We start from the raw sequence: 27,993 nt of genomic DNA, 5'->3' as shown, positions 1-27,993 counted from the left end.
TGATTCTGTCACAGCTAAGCAACTTAAAAGCAAACACTGAACTAATATTTCAGGGAAGGAAGACGTGGGAACACTTTTTGAATACTGCCCAACATTCACTCAAATCCTGAATTTAGCTAGGTTCCCAAAACAGATAGAAGACATCTTTCTGATTCCAAAGCGGTAAGTTACTTCCTCTATGAGCAATGCTAACTATTCAGCCTCTGGCTTTGACTGTGATAGTCAACTGCAAAAGTGGTTTGCGATACCTTCAATGAATATGTAGGAACTACATTATAATTACCAAATGATTCACAAAGATCATATAGTCTATTTATTGTTAGCTGGAAGTCTGGCCTTATTTAAATACAATTGAAAATGCAATGAGCTCAGTATCTTATTAGGGGTAGTAACCTCTCATACTCTCCATTTTCTGTTGCAGTCTCTTAGAAAAAAATCACTCCCAGTGTGAAAATAAAAACAACAAGAAATAGTACACACCTCTGTTTTGAGAAAACGATGCTTTTTATTACCATAATTCAGCAGTGGTATAAAAACCTTTTTAGTCATAAATTAACCCTGACAAAAAAACAGTACTGAGTTATTTACTGTTTCTAGCCAACACTATACTTGAATTTATGAGGTAATATCTATGTCAAATATTGTTACTATAACCAAAAATATGGCACGGTAATCCTTAATGCTATTTTGAATGCACACAATTCAACCTAAAACTTTCTAACCTGAGTGACTGTACTTCAGTTTTTCTACTATAACAAATACGTTAGCATGCATAGATTTCTTGAAAGTTGTTCATAGTATTTGCCTACAAAAAGAAAGGTTTTTTTTAGAAATGCTGAAGAGAAGAAAGTATAACAAGAGAGTATTTCTGAGGCACTGTAAATACATACCCAAAATAAACTGAATAGGAAAGTTTCATCATTACTGGATTCTGATGAGTAAGGCAAACAAGCATCATAGTATGATGATATATGCTTGTAAAAATATATTTTGCTCACATAAGTAGGTTTTTGAAGACAAGTATCTTATAGACAATATACAAGTAGTAATTATGCGGCTGCAATATGAAAGATTTTTCTAACATCATAATCCACAGTTTAATTTGTAAGCATATGGTACGACTTAGCAGGGCATAAAAATTCATCTATACTTCATTTTAAATGTTCTGAAAGTGCAAGTGTCCAGAACCCAGAAGCTCAAAAACCTTGAAGAAAATGAAACCTACTATTTTTGAGACCACATGCAGCAGAATGTAACCCCTGAGAAAAAAGAATAGAAGCTTTACTGACTATTTCAATACATTTTCTTCATTTAAGATCCATAACTGCTTATACTGAATTAAATAACAAAACAGCAATTTACTTTAATGGGAGAAAGTTTGGAATATTATAAAACTGGAGAAATTCTAAGGAAGTCTGTAGTATTTTAAGTTTTAATTTTTAATGTTGTCACTAACAATAAGAAGATTCCTAAAGTCTTCTGATACTTATATGATTTAATTGTGAAGACTTTTGACAGGGAAAATGTGCTCAGAAAAACACCATTTTAGAAGGCACTCAAAGATATGCTTTAAAAAATAACAACTTTGTAGGCCCCAAGGAGGAAGAAAACTGTCACAGTTATATAAGAGCATGTACAGAAAACACAAAAGTTTGTGAAAGAAATATTCTTATACTTCTCCCACTTAAAAATATATTGACAATCTCTTTCTTTAATGAGGATATTGAGAGAGGTCTTCGATTCCAAAACAGTTTATAGAAATGTCTTTAAACTTTAAACTTGCCAATGTGCTCTCGGGCTATGATTAGCCTTTGGATCTGAGCTGTTCCTTCATAGATCTGAAAAGGAAAAAATGTAACTAAATTAAACTATGGTTACATAGCTTTTAAAAATGCAGAAAAATCTGTTCAGACACAGCATATAGAAATATCTGAAAAAGCACAAACAGGTTAAATCTTTAATCCTGTCTGGGACCATAGATGAAAAATAAGGAGATAAAAAAAGACTTGAAAACAATAATAGTGAAACTGGACAACAACAGGTTAAGTGGAAGGAATTATTTACAAGAACACTGAAAGTCACTTTCCCTGTCTCTTGGCCACTGTAAATTAAATGAAGATGATATAAAAAAAAAGAAAAAAATGGGTAGACCTCTATTTCCTTTGTGAACCTAAAATGGCAGTTTTTCTAGCTGTATACATGGATGGTTGTTATAGGCCCTGTTTCTGTGCTGTGGATATTTAAGTATGCATGTGCAGACCTGAGCACACTCAGTAGGTTATACAGTGGTCAGGAAAATATGAGTATCTGAACCCAGGTCTCTGGCTTTCTGGGCCAATGCTCTAACCACTGAGCTGTAGGGGCTAAAACAAAGGAGGGCCCTCTTTCTTCTCTTTTGGCATTTAACACTTGGTAGTCATGGGTTTTGTGCTGGCTATGTTTTTGGATTTAGATGCAGTTATGGATCCAGAATGGAAGCAGGGACACGACATACATGCCTGACCAGTTTGTAGCCTGCTGAGCATGCTCAGTTGGTGTGGGCACAGTTACTCACCCACAGGACAAGGGAAGCAAAGCTTCATTACTGAATGTTAAAAAATCATAGTTAATTACATGGCTTTGTAGAGAATAAAGAAGATACAGGACCCTAGTATGGTGGCTACATGGTACATAGTTGGTGTAAGTTGAAACACTTTAAAATATGCATTTGGTCATGTAGCCTACATGAGCCCGGGCAAAAAGAGGGGAAAAAAACATTACAGTACATCGCTGTGAGGAGGATACAGGACCCTACACATGACAGCTGTAACAGTGCAGAGTTGTGAGTTGGCAACATGCACTCAGGTACAGGTTTTAGCAAGTCACTTGCACAACCAGAAAGCTGCCATTCAGCATTACACCCAAATGCATTTTGTTCAGCCTGCAAAATTGAGTTTACAAACAGCCACATAGATAAAAGGAGACTGCTTATGCTAGAAGCTTCAGTACCTCTGTATCTACATTTCCTTAAACTTCAATTTTCCATCATTGCTCTCCCTTCTTAGTTACCCTCTTTGTCGACTTCTGTTAGCCTATTTTTCACCATTTCCTTTTGTTTGCTATGACCCAGCCCCACACCGCTATTCCAGTGTTTATGCCACATTCTCATACCTTCCCCCCCCACCTTTTCTCTTATTATTTTCCATTACTCCTGTGTTCTAATCAGTGTGCTGGCAGGAAAACAAAAACACAATTACAAAATATAAACTAAGGTCTCAGTGTTAATGCAGACATCTGCATTATGGTCTCTGTCCTTTTCAAGTATACTAAAATTGAGAGGAATGTATGGTTTAGTAATCAAGGCCAGCCCTGGGAGTTAAGACTTGCACAAATTTGGCAACTTGCTTAAGGTTACACGGGCTCAATTTCTCTATTTCTACAATAAGGTGCTGCTAGGTTCTCTGATCAAAGACAATACAAAGTATCATCAGAACACTGAAACTTTTAAGTCTTGTTAAGATTCACAAAGACTTCAGTTTGAAAGCAACTGGAACTAGCTTTAGGCTCTTAAGAATTTTCTGCACTTTAAGCGCAAAGGCCATTTTCAAAAAATGGAGTTGCATAGACAGAGCTTCTAAATTAGATCATGATCATTGTTGCTCAGATGTGTAGTTTAAATTAAACTGAGAACAGAATGTGGTGAAAGGATTATACCAGAACACCATATGGGAGAATATACCTAATACTGAGTATAATCAAATACAGAAATAAAAGAGTAGGAGGAAAAGAAAAATTTTCAGTTATGAAGCATATGGTCAGCAAGCATATATCACAGGATGAAGCAGTAATAAAGGCTGACAATGATGTGTAAAATATAATCAAGGACAAGAAGCACATAAAATACCATATCTATGTATCCAAGAGTGGAATACTCTCTTTAAAATGGAAGTGGATAAAAGTAGTAGTATGTTATTTAAAGATTGTTTCCTCAATCTGTAAACAAACATGGTGGATTATCTTTTTCCTTAAGCTACACAAAAAATAAAGGTACTCTAACTTACTCCCCAGCCAGAGAAGCGTGGCTGGATAAAATATTGATAGAAAATGAATTACACCACAGCTGGTGAGTAATTGATGTCTGAAGAATTAAAACTCTTGAAACCACATTTAGAAGGATGCTGTAAAGAAATTCTTTCTATTACTTGGCAGGGGGGAGGGGAGTTTCAATACGAAGTTTAATAATTAAGCATGTTACAAGCATTTATAACAAAATCAATCAAAATCACAAAAGAAAATACTTTCAGGAATTAAAAAGAAGCCGAAGTCAATCAACAAATGAATGGAAAAAAGTGTTGTTTGAAATGAGGTTAGTAGGAATTACCTTAAAACCAATATGACCCAAAGATGACTACAGAAAAGTTGGAGCACCTGCCTGATTATTAACCTTCCTTTTGAGTCCAATAGAGATTTGACGACAAAAACAAAATCCAAGTCTCTGGGTGGAAGACTTAATACTACAATTCTTACAAAATAACTTTGAAATCAGGAAGTCCCAGTCATGTTGGATAATAGCAAAATTAAGTAAATTTAGAAACATCAAGTCATATGTGAATGCATTCCTCAAATATAAGGGGAATTGTTAAGATAAAAATATATTGCACAAAATTAATGCCGCTTGTATAAATAAAACAAAACCATAATCACAAATCCAAGGCACCCTGAATACACAATTAAAAAATCTGAGGAGACAATGAGAGAGGTGGAGCTGATTTGCAGTAATTTATCAACATCTATCTATGTTGATCTGATTATTGTCAAAGCTTCCTTCATAAGCGCAAACTCTCTTTAGAATGTCAGAAATTCTTACCAGTGAAAAAACAGCCCATGAACAGGAGTGTATACACATTCCAGCTCTCCAGGCAAAAGACACTATAGGGCTGTTTGCTGGCCCACTTCTGCTGTTAGGGAGCCCATTACTTGACAGCCTATCCTCTCCCTTGCCTGAGAAGGGGACAGGTTATCAAGACAGCCCACAAGTTTTTAAATTCCCATGCGTACAGCCCAGATGGGTTGCAAACATGGTGATTTAAAGCCAGATGTGCAGGGAAGCAAGGGTGGGGAGAGCTTCCCCAATCCCAGTTCCTGCTTCATGATATTTTCATACAGATTGGATATGGGATAGAGCTCACAAATAAAACTTGAGAACTGCAAATTTGGAAGGGGTTGCAAGAATTTTGGAAGACCAGGTAAGAATTGAAATTAAATCTTGATAAATTGAAAAAGGGTCTAAAAACAACAAGATGAAATTCAGTAAAGAAAAGTGCAAAGCACTACACTTCAGATAGTTTCTCTCTTTTAAACTTGTGTATCTATACCCCCAGATATAACAGGTGAATTATTTTAAGGCTGTTTTTCATATTTAGCAGTCTATTTTTTAAGTTAGTAACCATTACTTGTGTTTATACACTTAAGTTGACTTGTATAGGATTATTTTAATTATTTGCTTTATTTACCTGGTAGATTTTGGCATCTCTCATTAGTTTTTCTACTGGATATTCACTATTAAATCCATTTCCTCCAAAAATCTGGACTGCATCTGAAGCTACTTGGTTTGCAATGTCACCAGCAAATGCCTTTGCAATGGATGCATAATAGGTATTTCTGCGACCAGAATCAACTTCCCAGGCAGCTCTTTGGTAAGCCATTCTAGCTAGTTCCACTTTCATTGCCATTTCAGCCAGCATGAAGGACACTGCTTGATGCTATGGTTGGTGAAAGAAAAAAGGTTAATATTGCCTACTTAAGAATTCTGTATAGAATATTAAAAGAAAATACAATATATTTAATATTGTTGTTATATTAAAATTGAATTAATTCTATTGCAGATGTATATCGGTGGGGATGGCAGGATATTACAAGTCCGGGAAGGATTTTAAGAGATGAAGAATTAGAAACTACTGAATGACAAGACTGAGTTTTGAGTGATTTGAATTATTCTGTTTACGTAATTGTTAGTGGGATCTATATTACAGTCTACTATTTATTCTAGTTATCACAGAAAATCAGGGTTGGAAAGGGCCTCAGGAGGTCTTTGTTCAGTCCCCTGATCAAAGCAGGACCAGCCCCAACGAGATCATTCCAGCCAAGAAGCCTGTGCCCAGGGGGTAGTGGCAGTATGGAGCTCAGCTGGGCAGAGTGTGGGTGTGAGGGAGGGTCAGGGGGTATGGGAACTCCCCTCTACAGTGCCCTCATAGGGCATAGCCCAGCAGGCAACGGTGCAGCAGCAGGCAGGGGTGCTTGTGCTTGGTGCTGGTGCCAGCGCTGTGCAGCGAGGAGCGCAACCCTGGCTGGGTTGTCTGTAATCCCTGGGGCTCCCTACACAGCTACACCCCCTGACAAACTCCCCTCATACCCCATACACATACACCCCCCCACTGTACACCCCCACCATACACCCATACACATACCCCTACCATACACCCCCACCATACACCCCCCCACCCCACCATATACCCCCCACCATAAACATGCACACACCCCCCCCACCATATACACGCGCACACACACCCCCAACCACACCCGAACACAATATAAAAGACTAAGAATTTATTTTTGAGTTCTTATGCAATCACCTCTATATACACTACACAAACACAAATCATGACAAAAATATTTTTGTAATAAGATTAAAATATGTTCTAATAGGTCTTTGACTTTTAGTGTATGATTTGTTTTTTTCTGGTCATGATTTTTTTCTGGGTCTAAGATGGCAACCCCCCACCCCAAAGGAGTATTTTCGGGGGGGTGGGGGTAGGGTTAGGGCAGCACAAGGGAAGGACTTCTGGTGGCAAATGTCAGGGGTTGGGGTAGGACTTCTGGTCCCAAGATGGTGCCAGGGGGCAGGGCAACTGTCAAAGGGCACGGTTACCCATGCAATCTTTGACAGCTCACCAAACCTCGTTAAGCAGCCTCCCACCTGAAATAATTGCTCGCCCCTGGTCTAGATCCATCTTGCAAGCCCCCTGGTCTTGCATCCAGGCACATGTACCCCCAACACTTGCTACCTGTCGCCACTGCTAGTACCCATAACCTAAGAGGAAAACAGCAAGCAGCCTAATGACTCATCAATTAGGCAATTAGCTGCTCTTCACAACTGCTCCCTCCCTCCCAGGCTTTATATGAGCTGTATTGTCTGGCTGGGCTTGCCTCCTCCCCACCTTCTCCCAGTCAAAGGGCTCCAGGAGTCAGGAGTGGCTCCCAGCAACAGCTCTGTCAGAGTTGCTGTGTTACTAGTTAATCGTTTAACAGATATAACTAGAGGAGGTTAAATGAATATTTTTTAAAACAACATTTGTGTCCCTATCCTTGATCTATTGGCAGCACTCCTTCTAATGAAGCCCACTATGCTATTAGCGTTCTTGGCAACATGGGCACACTGTTGGCTCATATTCAACTTCTTGTCCATTATATAACCCCCAGGTCCTTTTCTGCAGAGCTGCTGCTTAGCCAGTCAATCCCCAGCCTGTAGTGGTACATGGGATTATTCTGTCCTAAGTGCAAGACTTTGCACTTGTCTTTGTAGAACCTCATGAGATTCCTTTTGCTCTAATCCTCCATATTGACTAGACATTTCTGAATGCTAGTCCTATCCTCCAGTATATCTACTACTTCACCCAGCTTGATGTCATCCACAAACTTGCTGAGGGTCCACTCTATCCCATCTTCTACATCATTGAAGATATTGAACAAAACTGGTTCCAGGACTGCTTCCTGGGGCACCCTGGTTGATACAAGCTGCCAACTAGACTTTGAGTCATTGATTACTACCCTTTGAGTCCAACAATCCAACCAGTTTTCTATCCACTTTACAGTCCATTCCTCCAACCCCCACTTCCTTAAGCTTGCTTGTAGAAATATTGTGGGAGGCCATAACAAAAGCCTTGCTAATGTTAAGGTATATTACATCCACTGCTCTCCCTACATTCAGAGAACCAGTCATCTTGTCACAGAAGACAATCAGGTTGGTCAGGCATGACTTTCCCTCAGCGCAGCTATTCTGACTCTTTCTAATCACCTTCTCCAAGTCCTTGTAAACGGATTCCTTAAGGACCTGCTCCATGATTTTTCCAGGGACTGAGGTGAAGCTGACCAGCCCGTAGTTCCCTGGATCCTTCTTCCCTTTCTTAAAGATGTGCACTGTATTTGTCTTTTTCCAATGATTTGGGACTTCTCCCAATTGCCACAGATTTTCAAAGATAATGGATATCACATCTGCAATCACATCAGCCAACTCCCTCGGGACCCTCAGGTGCATCGTGTCTGGCCCCGTGTACACATCCAGGTCTTCCAAATAGTCCCTAACCTGTTCTTTCACCACTGTCAGCTGCTCATCTCCTTCCCAAACTATGCTGCCAGGTGCAGTAGTCTGGGAACTGACCTTGCCTATGAAGATTGAGGTAAAAAGGCATTCAGCCTTTTCCTCAACACCTTTCACTAGGTTGCCTTTCCCATTCAATAATGGACCCACACTTTCCTTGACCTTTCTCTTGTTGCTGACATATTAGTAGAAAGCCTTCCAAATGCACTTTGGCCTTCCTGATTTCATCCGTGCATGCCCAAGCAATACTGTTATACTCCTCCCTAGCAGTTTGTCTACTTCTTGTAAGCTTCCTTTTTGTGTTTTAGTACATTGAAGAATTTCATGCTAGGCCAAGCTGGTTTTCTGCCATACTTGCTGGTACTGGGATGGTTTGTTCCTGTGCCCTCAGTAAGGTTTCTTTAAAGTACAACCAGCTCTCCTGGACTCCTTTCCCACTTTGACTGGCCTCCCAGGGGATTCTACCCATCAGTTCCCTCCTCTTCTCCCCTGACAGTCCTTCCTAAACAATTTAAACCCACCCAAGACAGTACTCCCTCCAGTCATGCAAGCGATCCCACCAAGTCTCTGTTATTCCAATCACATCATAGTTCCGTGACTGTGCAAGGACTTCCAGTTCTTCCTGCTTGTTTCCCAAGCTCTGGGCATTCGTGTACAAACATCTGAGGTAACTAGCCAATTATCCTACTTTCTCAAGAATTAGAAAGCCTCCCCATTTGGCCCCTCCTGCTTGTGCTTCCTCCAGGTCACTGCTTCCCCATTTACCTCAGAGCTTTGTTTTCCATCCCCAGGAAACCTAGTTTAAAGTTCTTTTTAAACCAGTCGTTAATCTCAATGCTTGCCAGTCTACTTTGTCTCTAACTGTATTAGTATTCCACATTTTGTTTTATGTGCATCAAAGAGAATATGGGATCAATCTTTCTTTCTGTGAAACGCTTTTCCTAATAAGGAAAAGGACTGAATATCTGGTTGCTGCCATTAAGTGTGAGCACTTGGGTTGAAAGCCAGACTGCTTACCAATTCATTCTTTAAGAATCCGTGGACTTAGCACATGGCTAGCTTTATTTGTAATTTTGGAAACCAGAGCAAGGACAAAAGGGTGCTGTGCTACTTTACGAAATCAAGGAGATTTATGAAAGTAGGCTATTTTAGTAGCACACATGCTATTAAACTACAGCTTATCATTTTATTATAAACTTACTTCTACTAGCAACTTTCCAAAGGTTTTTCTCTCCATAGCATATTTAGTAGCTTCATCCAGTGCTCTCTGCGCTAGCCCCACAGCACCAGCTGCTACCTGCATTGCGTAGATACAATAAGTAATTAAATTAGAATCTGCCATTTAAAAAAAATATTTTGAAGACAACTTATTTCTGCTACTTACTGGAGGTCTGGTGTTATCAAAAGCTCCCATAGCAATTTTAAAGCCCGCTCCCTCAGAAATGAGTACATTTTCTTTTGGCACTCTCACATCCTCAAAGACAATACCTCTTGTATCTGAGCAGCGTTGACCCATATTGATCTCCTGCAAAGGAAGTTTACAAAAGTGTAATTGGAACAAAATGCTTCCAAGGCAATGTTTTCTAAACATTGGCTTGCTAGGAGAGAAAAAAAGAGATTTTTCTCAACCAATAAACACGTCTGTTATACCTACAAAATACTCATACATGCATACTGCAAATACCAATGTAGAATCAGCTGTTACTAAAATGTTCACCCCTTTTAAAATAACATTTAAAAGAAAAGCTGATTAAGAAGGCTGTACTTTCAGATTCTTGCACTGAATAATTTTAACCTTGCTTGAGAAATTCATGGTGAAAAATTGCTATTTAAAGATATTTCAATTTTATTAATTGCTTTTGTCCTCTTGATCTTTAATTTCTTTATTTCTATCATACAATCAGAAGTGATAATTTCACCGTTTGTAAACAAGTAACATTTACAGTTCCAAACACTCAGAGACAAATCATTCCTACAGAAATAAAAGAATTCTATTAAAATGTTATGTAATCAAGTCTTTTCTATTGAGACTTGATTTGTTCGGTATACATTTAAAGAATGTAAAGCTATAATCATCAGCTCTAAATCTGTGTGACAGTCCCTCTAATCTCTTTAAATTAGTCAATCAGTATTTAGGCAACACTTCAAGAGCTTAGAGAACCAAATATGACGTGCTGAGTAAAATTCAAATGATCGATCTCACACACCCTAAGAATTATGGAAGGTATGCTTCTTTTCTGGTTAAATGGGCATTTTGAGTCAGTATAATACCAATGCTATCCCAGGATTTTACAGGGGTATAGGTTGTAGCCATGTTGGTCTAAGGACATAGGCAGACAAGGTTTTTGGGTAAATCTGATATCCCTGGATTTTGCCACTTGAACGGACTGGACAATTTTGGTAGATATGAAATCATATTTTTCCTTTCCCTACAAAAGAGCCACATAAAAAAGCAAGAGACTCTCTATGCAGACATACACAAAGTGCTATTAAATGCAAAATGGGAAACCTGGAGTAAAGAATTTTCCTCTCCTGTGCAGTGTTACTTGTAAGAATAAGTACACATGGATTTTTTATTTAAGAGGGTGTAGATTAGCTGCTTCCTTTTCATGCTCAGTAGTTACGCTTGCCTGGAGATCTCAGATTTTCAGCTAAAACATAAGAAGCCCTTGGCTGCAATTCTGATTTCAATGAATCCTGATTTGCATTCGTATGACTCCCTGCTTATTAAGAGTTACACTACTGAAAGTAAGATCAAACTAGATCTTCAGTTTTAACACCATGGTGACCTGACTGTGCTGACTTAAACTAAACAAAATTAATAAAACAGAAGTAGCAAGTCATCAGAAAGAAAAGCCTACAAAGGATGGAGGATGGGATTAATCTCCAAGGAGGATTATTCTGCACTGGTCCGGTCCTGCAGGGAGCAAACCAGGAAAGCCAAGGCTGCAACTGAACTCCAACTAGCTTCGAGCATCAAGGACAATAAAAAGTCCTTTTTCAGATATGGGGAGCCGGAGGAAAAGCAAGGGCAACACTGGACTCCTGCTGAACCAGATGGGGCAACTGACAACTGACGCCCAGGAAAAAGCCAGCTTATTAAATGGGTACTTTGGATCGGTCTTTCATCACTCCCATGGGATGCCCATGCCAGCTACGGGACAGGCAGGTCCAGGTGGGGAGATCCTCTGCTCTCCATAAATGCTGACCTCGTGAAGGAACATCTTGAGAAGCTGGATACCTTCAAGTCAGCTGGCCCTGACGATCTACACCCCAGGGTACTCAAGGAGCTGGCGAGCATCATAGCCCAGCCCCTGGCACGGATCTTTAAAAACTCCTGGCGCTCTGGTGTAGTGCCCAACGACTGGAAGAAGGCCAATGTGGTGCCTATCTTCAAGAAAGGGAGGAAAGTGGATCCGGCTAACTATAGGCCCATTAGCCCGACTTCTATCCCAGGGAAAATCTTAGAAAAGATTATTAAAGAGGGCATCCTTAATGGACTGGCCGAGGCCAACATCCTAAAGGATTGCCAGCATGGGTTTGTTGTGGGTAGGTCTTGCTTGACCAATCTCATTTCCTTCTACAACCAGGTGACCTATCACCTGGACAAGGGAGAAGAGATTGATGTCATATATCTTGACTTCCAAACAGTCTTCGATCTGGTATCCTATGATCACTTCTTGGCAAAACTAGCCGACTGTGGCCTTGGGTCCACCATGATCCGCTAGCTGGGAAATTGGCTCCGTGGTCGGACCCAGAGGGTTGTAATTGATGGCAGTCACTCATCATGGTGTCCTGTGACCGGTGGGGTCCATCAAGGCTCTGTCCTTGGACCCATATTGTTCAACATCTTCATTAATGATGTGGACATTGGAGTCAGGAGCGGACTGGCCAAGTTCGCCGATGACACCAAACTTTGGGGCAAAGCATCCATGCCAGGTGAAAGGCAGGTGATCCAGGCTGACCTGGACAGGCTCAGCAAATGGGCGGATGAGAACCTGATGGTGTTTAACACCGAAAAATGCAAGGTTCTCCACCTTGGGAAGAAAAACCTGCAGCATCCTTATAGGCTTGGCAGTGCTACGCTGGCTAGCACTATGGAAGAAAGAGACTTGGGGGTCGTTACTGACCACAAGATGAAAATGAGCCTGCAGTGTGATGCTGCGGCTAGTAAAGCGACCAAAACGTTGGCTTGCATCCATAGATGCTTCTCAAGCAAATCCCGGGACATCATTCTCCCCTTGTACTCGGCCTTGGTGAGGCCGCAGCTGGAGTACTGCATTCAGTTTTGGGCTCCACAATTCAAAAAGGATGTGGAGAAGCTTGAGACAGTCCAGAGAAGAGCCACATGCATGATCAGAGGTCAGGAAAACAGACCTTACGATGACAGGCTGAGAGCGATGGGACTCTTTAGCCTGGAAAAGCACAGACTCAGGGGTGATCTGATGGCCACCTGTAAGTTTATCAGGGGTGACCACCAGGATCTGGGGGAACGTTTGTTCACCACAGCGCACCAAGGGATGACGAGGTCGAACGGTCATAAACTACTGCGAGACTGTTTCAGGCTGGACGTAAGGAAGAATTTCTTTACTGTCCAACCCTCCAAGGTTTGGAACAATCTGCCATCAGAGGTGGTTCAAGCACCTATTCTGAACACCTTCAAGAGCAAATTGGATGCTTATCTTGCTGGGATGCTATGACCCCAGCTGACTTCCTGCCCTTTGGGCAGGGGGCTGGACTCGATCTTCCGAGGTCCCTTCCAGCCCTAATGTCTATGAAAGTCTATGAATTTAGTTTAATTCTACGTCCTATCCCAAACAGCCCAAAACAACATCTTAAGCAAACCACAACATAGAAACAGCACTACTAAGTACAAGAAACAGCACTACTAAGTACACAGAAGATCCATATGCAAAGCAAAGACTTATGATGTACATATATATATATATATATATATAATAAATATTCATTTATGTAATGGTAACTTTTCCTTTAACACTGATCTACCAATCTATTGCTTTCTGAGCTGTAAAATGTTAACTCCTGATATCTTAATTTAAAAGAATAAATTACATAAACACTTCACCTTTCTTCCAATTTGAATTCCAGGGCTGTCTGCTTCCACAACAAATCCAGTAAAGGCTTTGCTTGCAGGGGTTTTTGGATCAGGATCAGTACGAGCTAACAGAAAATACCTAGTGCAAACACAGAGAAACAAGAAATTCACACTTGACTTCACAATTAACTAGATACTTCACTTGGGTGGCAGGTTAACAGACATTTTTAAGCTAGCACCTACTTCCTAACATGAATCCCATCAAAAAAGGCAGCACTATGTATTTTTATTTTTACAGATTACATGAACAAAAAGCACACTACTTTAAATAGTAAAACATTTCTTTGTGTGTTTTTTAGTAAACCCACTGGTATCCAAGTACCAACAAAATTACAAAGACATAGTTTTCCACTTTTTCCTCAGAACTTAGAGTGAGTTTTTGTGATGCTGCTATTATTGGGAACATCACAAAAAATCTACTAAAGAGATGGATCTTTTCACAACAGAGAAATAAAATCGAGCGACAAAACAATTTGTGTAAATTTTTGCACACAGCTACCACAGATCCCTGGCAAGTTTTATTATTATGGCTCTAAATTGTAGCTAATTTCTAAGAGAAGCTTATTAACTCCTAAGTCACACCTGTACTATTCGGCGATACCAGAAGACAGCTGCAGGCTAGTTACATGTTTTTTTCCCCCCAAACTTTGAGGAAATAGAAAATCCTAGACATTATCTCCTCTTGTGAATGTAACACTTTCATTTGAATCATTAAAAGAAATATCTGTGAAGTGGCTGGTACAAGATATTACATTGGACAGGATAAGAGAACTATGCTTTTTAAAAAAATGCTCACTGGTAACAGCTGGAGACAGTTGTAAAAGTCTATTTTTTTAAAAACACCATACAAATTGGATATTGGATTTTTATAAACCCTGCACTGGGTTTACCAACTGATTGTCAGGCCCAGACCCAAACAGCCCCAGGACTCACTGGGCACATCTACACAAGATCCTACATTGCTGTAGCAACAAGCGGCAATGTAGCTCATCACTACAATGACGTAGTGTCAGCAGGCATGTACCATGATGCTAATGCTACTGCGCAGTAGGGTTGGAAATGACCCATGTGCCACCAGGACTGCGCAGTAATGTCGGTTACTGCACAGTCATTTAGCAAGTACTACATGACTGTGCAATAACAACTGTGCAGTTGGGTGCACATGTAGATGCATCCACTATAAACCAACACTTAAATAGGTGAAGTAATTTAAAATTGCTGGGTGCAAGTGCTACAAGGTTTCCAGAGCCCTTCAGCTCTTTGGCTCCACCCCCCGCAGGAACCCTGTAACCTATTTGCACCACACACAAGTGTCAGCATCAAACCGAGGTCCAGTGCCAACTACCAGCAATTGTTGACATTGGGACTGAAGCCACCCCAGACAAGAGCTGCCCAGGTCTCAGTGCTGACATCAGTCAACTGCTGGCATCAGGATGTTGAAGCATGCACATGTTTAATTTACAGTGCCATAATTTGTCTGGACATAGTCATGTTGCCATTTATGGCACGATTAATATATTGTAATCTCACCATAAATGCAACACATGCCAGACAGTTTATACTGAGATAAAAAGGGGTGGGACTTAATTGCATGTTACTGCTCCATGGTAACTGCTGAGCTGACTCCCATCTTGTGGTAAGCAGAAAAGCAAACTAGGGCACCTTACCCCAACTGAAACTGCTCCGAGTTAATGAATTTAGCTTCCACTTACCACAGGATAGGAGTGGACATCAAAACAGTTATTGTGGAGCACCTGATTTGCAGTAAGTCTCCCTCACCCCTTTAGCTCAGTATGTAAGATGTTCATTTATCCCAAACTTAAGCTGTAGAAATGTTCAGTTTTATTAAAGCAAGTAGAAGAATTTAACAGTAACCGAAAATGTAATGCCAATACTAAACTAACTAACATACCAGTTAGCTTTTCCACCATTTGTAATCCACATCTTTTGGCCATTGATGACATATTCATCCCCTTTCTTTTCAGCTCTTGTTTTTATACCAGCCACATCAGAGCCTGCTCCCGGCTCTGTTACACAGTATGCCTAAAGGAAAGCACAAAGCAAAATACTGAAGACAAAATTCACTATATTTAATGAAGAAGAAAGCATAAGCTATCATGCAGCATGCGCACCAAACTAACACCTGTAACAGTTCTGCATTTTTGTATGCAGTCATGCAATATGTTTCCACAAACATATTTAAAGAAGTTGTAGCAAAACACTTAGGTAAAAAGCAAGGTATGTTTAATACTTTCAGAGTGAATCACTAGCTAGAAAATATGAAAAAGTTTGATAAGTGGATCTGTAATTGATTTCTGGAGTAATGGGAAAGTAGGCAGAGATGTGCGTAAGAATTCTTAAGTCCCTATTCCTGTCTATTCCTTATGCATTTTATTGTAAACAACTGTTAATAATTCAGTCTACGGCAGTGATCCCTGACTTTTGCTGACCCCAACCAATAATACTGGGCAAGTAATCTGCTCTGGATAGCATGACACTTTGCTCTCCCTGTCAACTTCAATTTGAACTTTTTAATTTCCTGTGGTCATGAGCAATGTCAAAGGGTCTTGCAGGTAACATGTTTTTGAGCCATGTGTTAGGAGTTCACTGGTCTACAGTGGCACCTTGTTGTCAGTTTCAGCAGAACATGTGAGCTATACAGAAACCAACTTCCCCCACAGGAGGACAAAGCAATGTCACATTGGTGATGAAATCCACCAGACAGAAAAATGTAAGCTCCCATATTGTACAATATATTGAGATCAGCTATTATCTTAAAAAGACAGAAGAGTTTACTAGAACATCAGACAGTAACACAATCTAACATGTGGATATATCTAATAATTCTTTTATTGAGTACAAAAAAAGAATTACATGAGGCTTATATAGGTTTCTTAGTTAAATATATACGGAGGGTAGAAAGGTGGCATCACAGTATCAAAAATAGCCCTGGCAGTGATAACATTTGTGCTCAATGCCAAGAAAACTAATTGTACTACTCTGTTCTGACAGGCAGCTTGTCAGTAAAAATGCATGCACACAGATATGTAATAACAGGCTGTCAAGTATAATACAGCATAAACACATGGAGACAAGCATCTATTGCTCCCATGTTATATTTCAAATGCAATTTCTCATTACAAAGCCCATTCAGGACATACTGAAGCCTTTTACTAAAAATACCATTTATAATCAGCAAAATGGACCTCACATTCATTTTAGTTTTGCCTTCTAGATGCAATATTGCAATTTTTGATATTGTAGATCTCAAGAAATTGGGGCTGTCTTATGCTATCTGTTACAATGGAATCCCATTACAAACAACTGGAATATGCAAGAACACCAAATGCTTTGCGTCCAGCCACTTGCCACCCACTCCCGCTGCCACCACATCCGGGCCCCACGCAGGCTGATTTGCCCTGGGCCCCACAACCTGCCACAGTACCCAAGTAAGACTACCCAAGTATGTAGTTTTGGATGAGAAGAATTTAAAAAGTTATTTATGAGGCTGTGCTCTATAGATTAAAATTATTACAAATAAGTTTGGGTTAACTGAATCCAGATATCCATAGGTTTGTACATCAACAAAACTTCAAAAACTGATTATATATAAGCAAAGGGTGATTTCTGTTCCACAGCTGTAACTCTGTATGACCCAAAAATCTCAAATTTTCTCTGCTTCAGTTTCTGCATCAGAGTACGTGACATGCTCTGAAACCTGGAGATAACAGTGCAAAGTAATGTTGGATGTTTATCTTGTTCTCTTACAATACTCTATTTTGGATTCCTTACTTATGAAAACCTAACTGAACCGGACACAAGTCTTCACAACCTTCAAGCTATAATAGCTCCTGAGTGTTCGGTGTTTTGATATTCTGAAATAAGGCCCGCTATTTTCTTTCCAAGTTGTACATTTGCTCACATAAATGTAATGCTTCTCTTTTTATTTCACTCCTCTTAAAAAGAAAATTATTAATTTTATTACAATGATTTTAATGCTCCTGATAAAAACTGTTATGAGGGAGACTGTCAGTTTGCTAATATGGGTTAAGCAAATTATCAGTATGCCTTGTAACTTTTTTCAAAATAAGGTAAAATTGGTCCTAAACACACTACAAAGTAGCAGCTGCACTTACACACATTATTGGTTCTTCAGTCATTCTCCCCAGATACTTCTTCTGTTGTTGCTCATTTCCTGCAATTATGACGGGCATTTGCTACAAGAGAAGATTTATTCTTTAAATATAGTGAACAACATTCTATATATTTCAGTCTAAAATAGTAGGAAAAAGATGCAACTTACCCCCAAAGAATTTGCTTCAATAGCAGTTTGAACCCCTGTACATCCATAAGCTAATTCTTCTGTAATAAAGCATGCTTCTAAAGTGCCAAGTCCAAGTCCACCTACAGGTAAATATTTCATTTACCAAAACTAGTTTAGAGCTGAAGTATGCAATGATTCATTATAAAAAATGATTCAATAAAACAACAAAACCATATAGTTCACATACTGTTTTTTATCTATCACCCATTTCATTTGAATAGTTTCCCATGCACAAGAGCTCAAAGTTTTGTGGAAGTAATAACAAACTGCTTAAGAAGTAGCATGTCACAGCATCAAGGTCTGTATACGAGCTATCCTCAGGAGTTTACCTCTGGGAAAGTGTTTTTGTAATAAACCTCTTGTCAATTCCTTTTTTTTCTTCCTATGTCTAAGAGTCAAGATTCTCTCCCAGATTCCAGGCCCATAAGAAGCTAGCTGTTATCTGATCAGCCAATAATCTCCCTGTATTAAAAGATCTCTGAGCTGGCACAAAACGGGCAGCATGGGCTTCTTTACCACCAAAATTCTTACCATAGGACATGTGCCTAGGGACTGCCACAACAATAATGTGCTGCAGCTAGCCTCAGCCAGCAAATGGGGCAGTTAAACCTTAGATGACTCCAAACTATGCCAGAACAGAAGCCAAGAGAGGCAGAGAAATAAGACAATCAGTTCCCTGGCTATTCTTATACTGCACTAATCCAAATGTTAGCTATGGCAGAAAGTCTGACTGATAACTCCATGATCTTTGAATTCTGGGAGCCAGCCAGATTAGTCCTTTAGGTTGCCTATACACATGCAGCGAGACTGCTCTGATACACTGTAATTACAGCATGTTGGGAGTATGGTAATTACTGCACTCCAGCAGATCCCAGGATCACGTGCAGTAGCATTCCCGTGCTGAAAAACAGTGATAGGGGCACTTTAACTAAAGCTCATTTGACAACACTGATACACAAAACTCTCCAAGGACACTGATATGCAAAATGCTCCAGGCACTTTAATTAAAGAGGCTCTTGAAGCCATTCTAATTCAAGCCTTGCCCCTCCCCTCCAGAGCACGTGTATAACTGCCCAAAGTCTACAACTTAGTTAAATTCATGTACCAATATACTCTCCACTCATATCTTATGCCTTTTAATGTCTAGAACTTTTTAATCATTCACTAAGACAGCCTTATTCTTTTCTGCTTGCTATCCCTTTATTTCTTCATATTCAAAATAGATTTTAACATTCTTCTCTCTTAATTTTATAGCTTAGAAATGCTTACTCACCACAACTTTCAGGTATGTGGGTATTCATCAAACCAAGTTCCCATGCCCGTTTTATGAGAGGAACAGGATACTGAATATAAAAAGAGAGATATGTTAACATCCTGGTTCATGAAGCCAATATAGTCCAGTTGTATGAAGGTTAGGTTATATAACTATTTTTCTCCTCTAACATCTGGCAAGCCTACCTCTCCACTTCTGTCATATTGTGCAGCAACAGGGATAATTTCCTCCCTAGCAAATTTACGAGCAGTAGCTTGAAACTCTTTCTGTTCGTCGGTGAGCTCTAGAAAACAAAATGGTTTAGTTACACAATCTACACTGTAGTTAAACTTCCCAATTGTAAGATTATCTATTAATCTGTTCCTACCTGAATGAAGGAAAAAAAGGCTTGACAGATTCCAGAGTGCCAAAACCCACCACTACCTAAGCCAATGTTTCTAATTCTCATGATTTTTGGTGTTGTTCTTAAAGTCTACACTTCAGGAATGTCAAAAACGTAGCTCTTTCTTTTACACACATACATAAATATAACTATATATAAAAGAAAGAGCTAAACTTTTCACATTCACATAAATTGAATATACTATCAAAATAAATAAGGAATGCTGTACAGATGGGAATGGAGCAGGGAATGAGCAAGGTTAAGGTTTGACAGTATTTGCCCCTAAGTCCAAGGTTGCTGCCATGCACTTGGAGAAATCAGATTTGCAAGATTGTTAGGGCTAGACTCTCTCTTCATAAAAATCTCTCTCATCTACTCTCCATAAAATCCCATAATGAAACCTACGCTGGCAGAGATTCAGAGTATCATTCTTCCACATGTGATAAAAGTTAAGAAAAGGGATCCACAAACCAGTTATGAAACTTCCAAATTGCAGTACCTTGAGTTATTTCTAGCTGACATCCTTTCAAGCATGACTATAGTCCTATCAAAACTAACCCCCTATTTCAAAACAAACCGTGACTATGTTATCCAGGGACAGAAGCCTCCAGCACTAAGGAATAAAAACCACATTGTGAGAATTTTTAGAATAGATCTATGCAAGGCTTTTCTTAGCTGATCAAGAAAGAAGTGTTGGCTGTAGCAGTATTTAAAAAGATAAACAAACAATTGTGTGTAGAATGAAACCCATGTGAATTGGAATTACAGTATCATGCTACACTACAATAATCTGAAAACATTCCTGAGCAACTGAAAGATGGCTATGCTATATCTACAACAAAATTATCTTTAAATTTTGTTAGCGAGTACTTGGCAACATTTCTCAGACATGCATTAATTACCAAAATTAAAACCAACTCCAGGTTTGACTTTATGCAGCACTCCAGCAGCTTGAGTAGAATATGATCTCCATTGAGCTATGCCGCGAAGCACCTGTTCAAAAGAGAGGAACATGAGTGTTAGGATGTCCACAACTCAATGCTCCAAACACTACCAGAATGACCCCAGTGCAATTTTCTAACACATTAAAACTAAACACACATACAACAGCACCTTCAAGCACACTGCAATTCTCTACCTAGGGCAGGAATGGGCAATTATTTTGGCTAGAGGGCCACTTTAGGAATTTGGGTGAACTGTTGCAGGCTGGGAGGGGGTAGGGTGCTGACCTGGCCTGGAGTGATTGCTAGGGGGGCAGCGGGCAACTGATACTATCTGGCCCAGGTCCATCACACCCTGCATCCACCACTGGGGGTGCTGGATTGAGATAAGCAGGGTTGCTAGGGAGACCAGCTAGGATCCCCCCATGAGCAGGGCATGCTCGGCCGGGTGGATGGGATGGGACCATAGGCAGTCAGGGGCTGAGACCAGGACCACAGGGTGTGACAGCACAAGGCCAGGGCAGAACTGCAATCCGTTCCCCACACGTCCTTGCCCACGGAACTGGCACCCATCATAGGGCTGTGCAGGGAGTGGATCACAGTTCTGCCCCTGCCCATGCTGTCACTGCCCCATGATCCCAGCCTCAGCCCCTGACCACCTGTCCTGCTCCTGGATGCCGCCTCCATCCCATCTACCCAGCTGACGATGGCTTGCTCGTGCGGGTCCCAGCCAGTCTCCATGACCTCCCACCCCACACACACACTGTATCCAGGGCCGCTGGTGGTGGGTGTGGGTGTGGGTCTGCGTCCAGGAGCAGCTGATACACTAACAATGGCAGCTGAAAGGAGCTGTGGGGGTGCTGGGCAGTGAAGTTCTGGCCACCATGCTGCCCCTGCCCTGCTGTGCACCCAGGGATGGCAGGACCAGCCATGTGTCACGATATGGGTTGCCCCCCTGCACCTGGGCCAGGTGGGGCCAAAGGACCCACCACAGGCTGGGTAAAATTCCTGGGCAGGCCAGATCCAGCCGTATTTTGCACCCCCCTGGCCTAGGCCGCCTGCTGACCTGGAATCAGAGCAGCAACATTCTGCCACTACCAATTAGGCCACCCCTAAACTACTTAGCTAACCCTTAAGTCTACTTATAACCATTTATTGTAGTCATGGCTACATTGCTTCCATTTTGGAAGGCAACCCCATGCGAAGCAACATAACATGCCTGAGAGCACCACTACTGATTAATAGTTCCCCTATTTCAAAACCAATACTGTATCAGGTACAGCCCAGCAGTTCCAAGTGCTTTTAAAAATAAAGGAAGCCTCTGGCTATTTTAGGCCCTATTCATACAGTGCCTGGACAGATTGTGGTGTCACATGATTCCAGCAGGTCTCTTTTGGTGCTGGTTATGCCTCAGGTTGGCTTTTATTTACTACAGGGTAAGAGCATGCACAAATGAATTAGCACAGAGCAGCTAATGCAAGGTAAATCCCCACCCCTTTCTACCAGTTCAAATGAATTATCATAATCTTATCTTTGATTTCTCTATTATATAGTTGTAAGAGTGATACTAGATCCTGCAGACATCAGAATCTGCCAGAATAGCTTGCAAGGACATAGTCCTCGTCTAAGAAATCTGCACAGCATGCAGTCCTTTCGCTATCTGTGTAATAAGCTCGTCCTCCAGATGGTTATTGATCTATAGTTCCTCTGCTTCAGAAACACACAATTGCGCACAAAGCAGAGTACACATTCCTCCCTAATGTTAATCAATTACTGACTTCCTCCTCTTTTTTTTGCCTGTGCTTTTGTTGTTTTTACAAATTCCGGGTAGTGCGAAATTGCTTCTGTTTACAGCACCCCTTACCACGCACAGCTATGAGGGCTGCGTGAAACAGCACTGCCCTGTTTCGCCTTGAGTTTTCAGGTTAACAGAACAATGTTCTGTTTCGAATTTCATTTCGATTCAAAACAGCTGTTCTGTTTTGCTTCCTTGAAACAGTGAGGCTGTTTCAACATTTTGCTAGATCAGACTGGGGGTGGGGAGTCAGGCCAGCTGAACTGACTTGCCATCCCCAGCTCTACAGCTGAAATATTCTGACTTTTGAAACATTTCGACTAGCCTCATTTTGTTTCGCGGTGGTTTCGACGCCCTTTGTTTCACTTCAATTTTGTTGTTTCAACCTCTAAATGAGTTGAAACAAAACGAAATTTCGCACAGCCATAACAACTATCGCCAGTGGCTGAAACTAGGTAAGCTTTCCCCAAAACAAATGCACCCACCGATTCTTAAATTATTTGGAAATAAAAAGGACAATATTTACTGGGTTGAACTGCAGAAGTAAAATGAATCAAAGGACGAGTAGGAAACAATTTGGATTACCCCGGCAAAGAAACAGAAAGCTAAGTAAAGTTGCTTTGTCAGTCTAACGTTAATGTACAAACCCTCTGCCCGGCAAAGGATTTACAAATGAACGCAGCAGAGCCAAATCCACCGACCATTTCCTTGACAATATCATTACCCAGGAATAAGGAACCTGGCACCGCACAGCGTTTCGCTCGGCTTGTACTAGTCACAGACACCAGCGCCAGAAACGAACGGGTTTCAACACACGACAGACTGAGGGCAAATCAACCTTAAAGATAAGCCGCAGGATTTGTTGAACTTTCCCAAAATGACTGTGTGGGGAGAGCCGAGGAGGAGGCGGCTCCCTATGCGGGGAGAGGGCGCTGTTGGGCTCTGCCTCGTCTCTGGGGAAATGCCGCCAGGCCCCCGGGCCGCTTCCCCCTCTCGGGGAGGCTCCGCAGCCACAACCCGCGCCCTAGAGCTGGGCCCCGGCCGGGCTCTCTCGTCACGCCCAGCCCCAGCCGCGGGCCCGAGACGGGGCCTCCCCCGCGAGGCCGCACCGCCACAGGCGGGAGGGTAGGAAGCAGCCCCGGGGCGCCCGCCGCCGCCTCACCCGCGCCATCTGCAGCACAGACATGTCGGCCTCGTCCTCCCCGGGCCGCAACGCGAGCGGGAAGGAAGCTGGGCCGGGCCGGGCCAGGCCGGGCCCGCCTCCCGCGGGTGGGGGCTGCAGCCGGGCGCCACGCGCGGCGGCCGGGAGAGCCGCTGTCTGCCCCTCGGTGCGACCTGCCGCAGCCTCGTTGCCCGCAGGATCCCCCTTCTTGCAGGCGCCTCCGGACCTCCGAGGCCCGCTCCTGTCCCTCCCACTTCTTCAGCCAGGCCAAGAAACGTGTCGGTCCGTGGTCAGAGAGAGGGGCTGCCCGTCTGCGTGTGGGCACGCGGCCGTGATGGCTTTCTGTAGCAGACAGGCCTGTTCCTGACAGGGGAGCTGACCCCCCCCCTTTTAACTTACTAAAATGGGGGGGGGGTTGTTGGGGAAGTGCTGAGCTGGCAGGTTTCATCTGCGCGCCTGGGGCTGGTGTCACACAGCAGCCTCGCCGCGGGGTCGCAAACCGGGGGTTTGTTCCCCTCGAGTCGTTTTTACCACCCTCAGACCCAGTTGTGCAGGTTTAATCAAGCTGGCATTAGGACTAGGGTGGGCATGGTAGAGGACAGTCCGGTTGTCCTCTGTCCTGTAGTGATACGAGACCCTGATGCCTTTATGTCCTCAACTTTTCTCTTGAAAAGAGAAAGATTCAAGATTTTTCTCTTGAAAAGAGAAAAATCGAGGACAAAGGCGTCAGGTTTTGTATCGCTAGAGGACAGAGTAGCAGAAAACCGGACTGTCATCTGTGATGGCCACCCTAGTTAGGACTCATGCAGATTTTTACATTGATTTTTGCTGGTGTGGACAAGGCAGGCGGTAGCACTGTATCGTGGTAACTATGAAATGCTTACCAACTGATCAATGCAAATTTATAAATGTGTATATAGATGAACGGAATACAGACATTTTGTTCTGTACGTTGCCTGCAGTTAGGAGTACATAAAAGCCACAATTTTGGCTTTCCAAACAACATTGTTTTGGATTTGCATAATAAATTAATAATGCTTATACATGGCATTCAAAAGAAATATGCAGTGACTAGTATTTCCATATAAACGATTTTTTCCCCCAGATCTCTGCAGATAGAGGTTTAACAGAATCCTCCATTTAGAGCAGCTCTCAGAGGACTTGTAACTTGACAGTCTCCCTGTAATGAACAGATATTGTAAAACTATTGTTACATTCAGCTTGATGAGCCATTATTTGTTTATGTTTATTACTGAAAAATTGGGATAATAACTTTGCATGGCTCCCGTATGAGATTGTCCTTGTGAGAGTTCCTTGTACGTGGACAGACCAGGACTGATCAAGTGGGTAAATGGTTAGAATCTGGTTTTAAGAATCAGATCCCCAAAAATATTTTGACACCTGCTCCCATTGACGGGGCACGTGACTGCAGAACTCTCTGCCCAGCTCATAGTGAGTATGGTGGCTTTTCCTTAACTTTCCTTCTGTAAAATTTGTACACCTGTAACTTCCACAATTTTAGAAGACAGGGCCAGAAGGCACAACGATCTGATTCACCTGGCTCTTTATATTTCCATGCTTTATCCGTCAACAGTAAAAACAGACAAAAGTAACCCACAGACCTCCAAACATGCATACTATTAAGGGTATGCTCAGAAGGAATAAACAAAGTTACCATAAGAGAACATAACTGTGACAGAGCATAGCAGGGTTAACCTTTATTCACAGTAGCAGGGAGGCACTGCCATCCATGTAGGATCCAGAGGCTGGAACTTGCTCCTAAAGGTGGATGACAAACTTTAGAAGGCCAGACTTCTCTTACAAAAAGGCTGGTACTGGTGATGTCCTCCTTTCTGTAGAGCAGAGATGGCTAGCTGGAGGACCGTGGGCCACACAAAATCATAGAAAATTAGGGTTGGCAGGGACCTCAGGAGGTCATCTAGTCCAACCCTCTGCTCGGAGCAGGGCCATCTCCAACTAGATCATCCCAGCCAGGGCTTGGTCAAGCTGGGCCTTGAAAATCTCCAACGATGGAGATACCACCACATCTCTAGGTAGCCCATTTACATGCTTCACCACCCTCCTAGTGAGAAAGTTTTTCCTAATATCTAACCTAAACTTTTCTTGCTGCAACTTAAGGCCATTGCTCCTTGTCCTGTCATCTGCCACAACTGAGAAGTCTAGCTCTATCTTCTTTGGAACCATACTTCAGGTAATGTTGAAGGCTGCTATCAAATCCCCCTCAGTTTTCTTTTCTGCAGACTAAGTAACTCCAGTTTCTTCAGCCTATCCTCAGAAGTCATGTGCCCCAGCCACCTAACCATTTTTGTTTCCCTCCACCAGACTCTCCAACTTGTCCACATCCTTTCTGTAGTGGGGAACTGAAAACTGAACACAGTACTCCAGATGTGGCCTCACCAGTGCTGAATAAAGGGGAATAATTGCATCTCTCAATCTGCTGGCAACATTCCTACCAACGCAGCCCAGTATGCTGTTAGCTGTCTTGGCAACAAGGGCACAGTTTAGTCTCGTATCCAGCTTATTGTGCATTGTAACCCCTAGGTCCTTTTCTGCAGAGCTGCTGCTTAGCTGGTCGGTCCCAGGCCTCTACTGGTGCATGGGATTCTTCCCATGCAGGATTTAGCACTTGTCCTTGCTGAACCTCATGAGATTTCTTTTCAACTTATCCTCCAATTTGTCTAGGTCACTGAATCCTAGTCCTACCCTCCGAGGTATCTGCTACTCCGCTAAACTTGATGTCATCCCTGAAGTTGCTGAGGGTGCACTCCATCCCATCTTCCAGATTGTTAATGAAGATATTGAACAAAACTGGCCCCAAGACCAACCTGAGAGGGCTGTAGTAAAAAGAAAAGTAGTAAAAAGAAAAGAAAACTATAAAGCATTAGGAGCTGGGGTAATGGCCTCATGGAAACTCCCCAAAATAGGAGGCAGCAGCAATGGGGAGGCCAGGAAGGCTCTGACTGGGCTGAAGGTCAGTTAGGTGAAGGCAACTCAGAGGTGAGAAGTTAGACCTCTTCAATGCTGTTACCCACTTAATGCTGTTTTGCTTAGCACTATTTCAATGTAACGTTTGTTTTACATTTATACCTGGGGCATTCCACTTGATGCCAGCTGCAAACTAGACATTGAGCTTGACTATCAGGCCAGCTTTCTGTCCACTTTACAGTCCATTTATCCAACCCATACTTCCTTATCTTGTTTGCCAGAATGTTGTGGGAGACAATATCAAAGGCTTTGCTGAAGTCAAGGTATAATATGGACCCTTGAGGCTCCCGGTCCGGATACTGCTTCCCCATCACTCTCTTGCTTCTGCTGCTTGGGTCTTTTTGAACTTCCCCTCCATCCTCCAAGTTCTGCTTCCTGCCTCCACCCCTGAGGGCAAGGCAGGGCAGGCTGAGTGAGCCCATGGCCAGGCGTTTTTGGTGAACCCAAGGACCCCACATTGTCTGGGGACGCTGGCATGGGGGTGGGATACCATGTGGTTCAGAGTAGGGGTAGGGGTGGGGGTATGGGTCCAGTGCAGTGTACAGCCCATGTATCATGGCCATGGGCTGCACAGCCATGTGGGTGGCCATGGGGCCGGCTTCCCCAGAAAGCTGCTATAGAATATCGTACTTCACGGTAAAAGTGATCAGGACTCATTTCTCAGGGAATTACATCATACGTGGGGGTCTAAGCAACTCAGGGTGGCGGCCAGTCAATTTCATGGGCAGATCACAAGACCTGGTGCCATTTTCATGGGCTTATCCTGGCTCCCCTCACACCTCTGGCTGAGGGGCCCTGGTGGTCCCACCCCTGCCAGTGATTGGTGGAGAGAATTGTCCATACAGTCCCGGCCCCCACTGCTGATTGGCTGAGAGCAGTGACTTGTGTGGCCCCAGGCCTCACCACTGATTGGTGGAGATGGGCAGAGCCACGTGCCAAGCAGCCCTCTCAGTCAATCATTGGTGAAGGGTGGGGGCAGCAGCCTCTCAGCTGAGAGGACTGCTGGCTGCCGCTGGGGAACCAGCATTTTATTTTTTAGCAATTTTGGTTTTTCTGTGTATTTTGCAGAGATCACCAAATTCACTATTTCCACAAAAACGTGATTTGAGTAGGTCCCTAATTGTAAGAGTCAGAAAAGTTGTCCAGAGGATGGCTCTTGATGAAGTCTCCGATTAGAAATAGTAGTAGAAAGAAAAGAAAACGATAAAGCGTTAGCAGTCAGGGGTAATGGCCTCGGGGAAACTCCCCGAAGTAGGAGGCAGCAGCAGTGGGGAGGCCAGAAAGGCTCTGACTAGGCTGAAGGGGGTCAGTTAGGTGAAGGCAACTCAGAGGTGAGAAGTTAGACCTCTGCAACCCCCCACTTAATGCTCTTTTGCTTAGCACTATTTCGATGTAACGTTTGTTTTACATTTATACCTGATTCCACTTAGCACTCAGCGAGTTTTATTATAACGCTCATGGGCAAGTCCTAAGAGTGATTTTGGTGGCTTAAGAAAGTGAAAAATGAAAGTTGGTTTTGCTTAACGCTTGGTTTTGCTTAAAGTTTGGGTTTTTGGGAACCAATTAAGAGCGCTAGGCAGTGGTTGCCTGTACTCACTTTCCCACTACCAGCTCTCTTCAGACCCCTGAGTAAATGGC

General features: G+C 42.4%; 1 protein-coding gene across 1 annotated transcript; it reads right to left on the bottom strand.

Moving 5' to 3' along the window:
• Nucleotides 1-485: 485 nt before the first annotated feature.
• Nucleotides 486-23,676, bottom strand: ACADM (acyl-CoA dehydrogenase medium chain). Its single transcript, XM_090046431.1, has 12 exons — nucleotides 23,350-23,676; nucleotides 20,354-20,444; nucleotides 19,255-19,352; nucleotides 19,070-19,139; nucleotides 17,776-17,876; nucleotides 17,609-17,689; nucleotides 15,385-15,515; nucleotides 13,443-13,551; nucleotides 9,741-9,881; nucleotides 9,558-9,653; nucleotides 5,493-5,741; nucleotides 486-1,838 (listed from the first exon to the last, which is right to left on the bottom strand). Exons 1-12 carry the CDS (start codon nucleotides 23,371-23,373, stop codon nucleotides 1,767-1,769), a joined length of 1,263 nt encoding a protein of 420 aa, XP_089902557.1. The 5' UTR covers nucleotides 23,374-23,676; the 3' UTR covers nucleotides 486-1,766.
• Between the last annotated feature and the right edge of the window lie 4,317 nt (nucleotides 23,677-27,993).

This window comes from Crocodylus siamensis, chromosome 5 (genome assembly GCF_052110815.1).
Source record: "Crocodylus siamensis isolate JL-2025a chromosome 5, ASM5211081v1, whole genome shotgun sequence".
Taxonomy (NCBI): domain Eukaryota; kingdom Metazoa; phylum Chordata; order Crocodylia; family Crocodylidae; genus Crocodylus; species Crocodylus siamensis.
The sequence above is the reverse complement of the archived record's forward strand: the minus strand, read 5'-3'. Positions and strand labels throughout refer to the sequence as shown.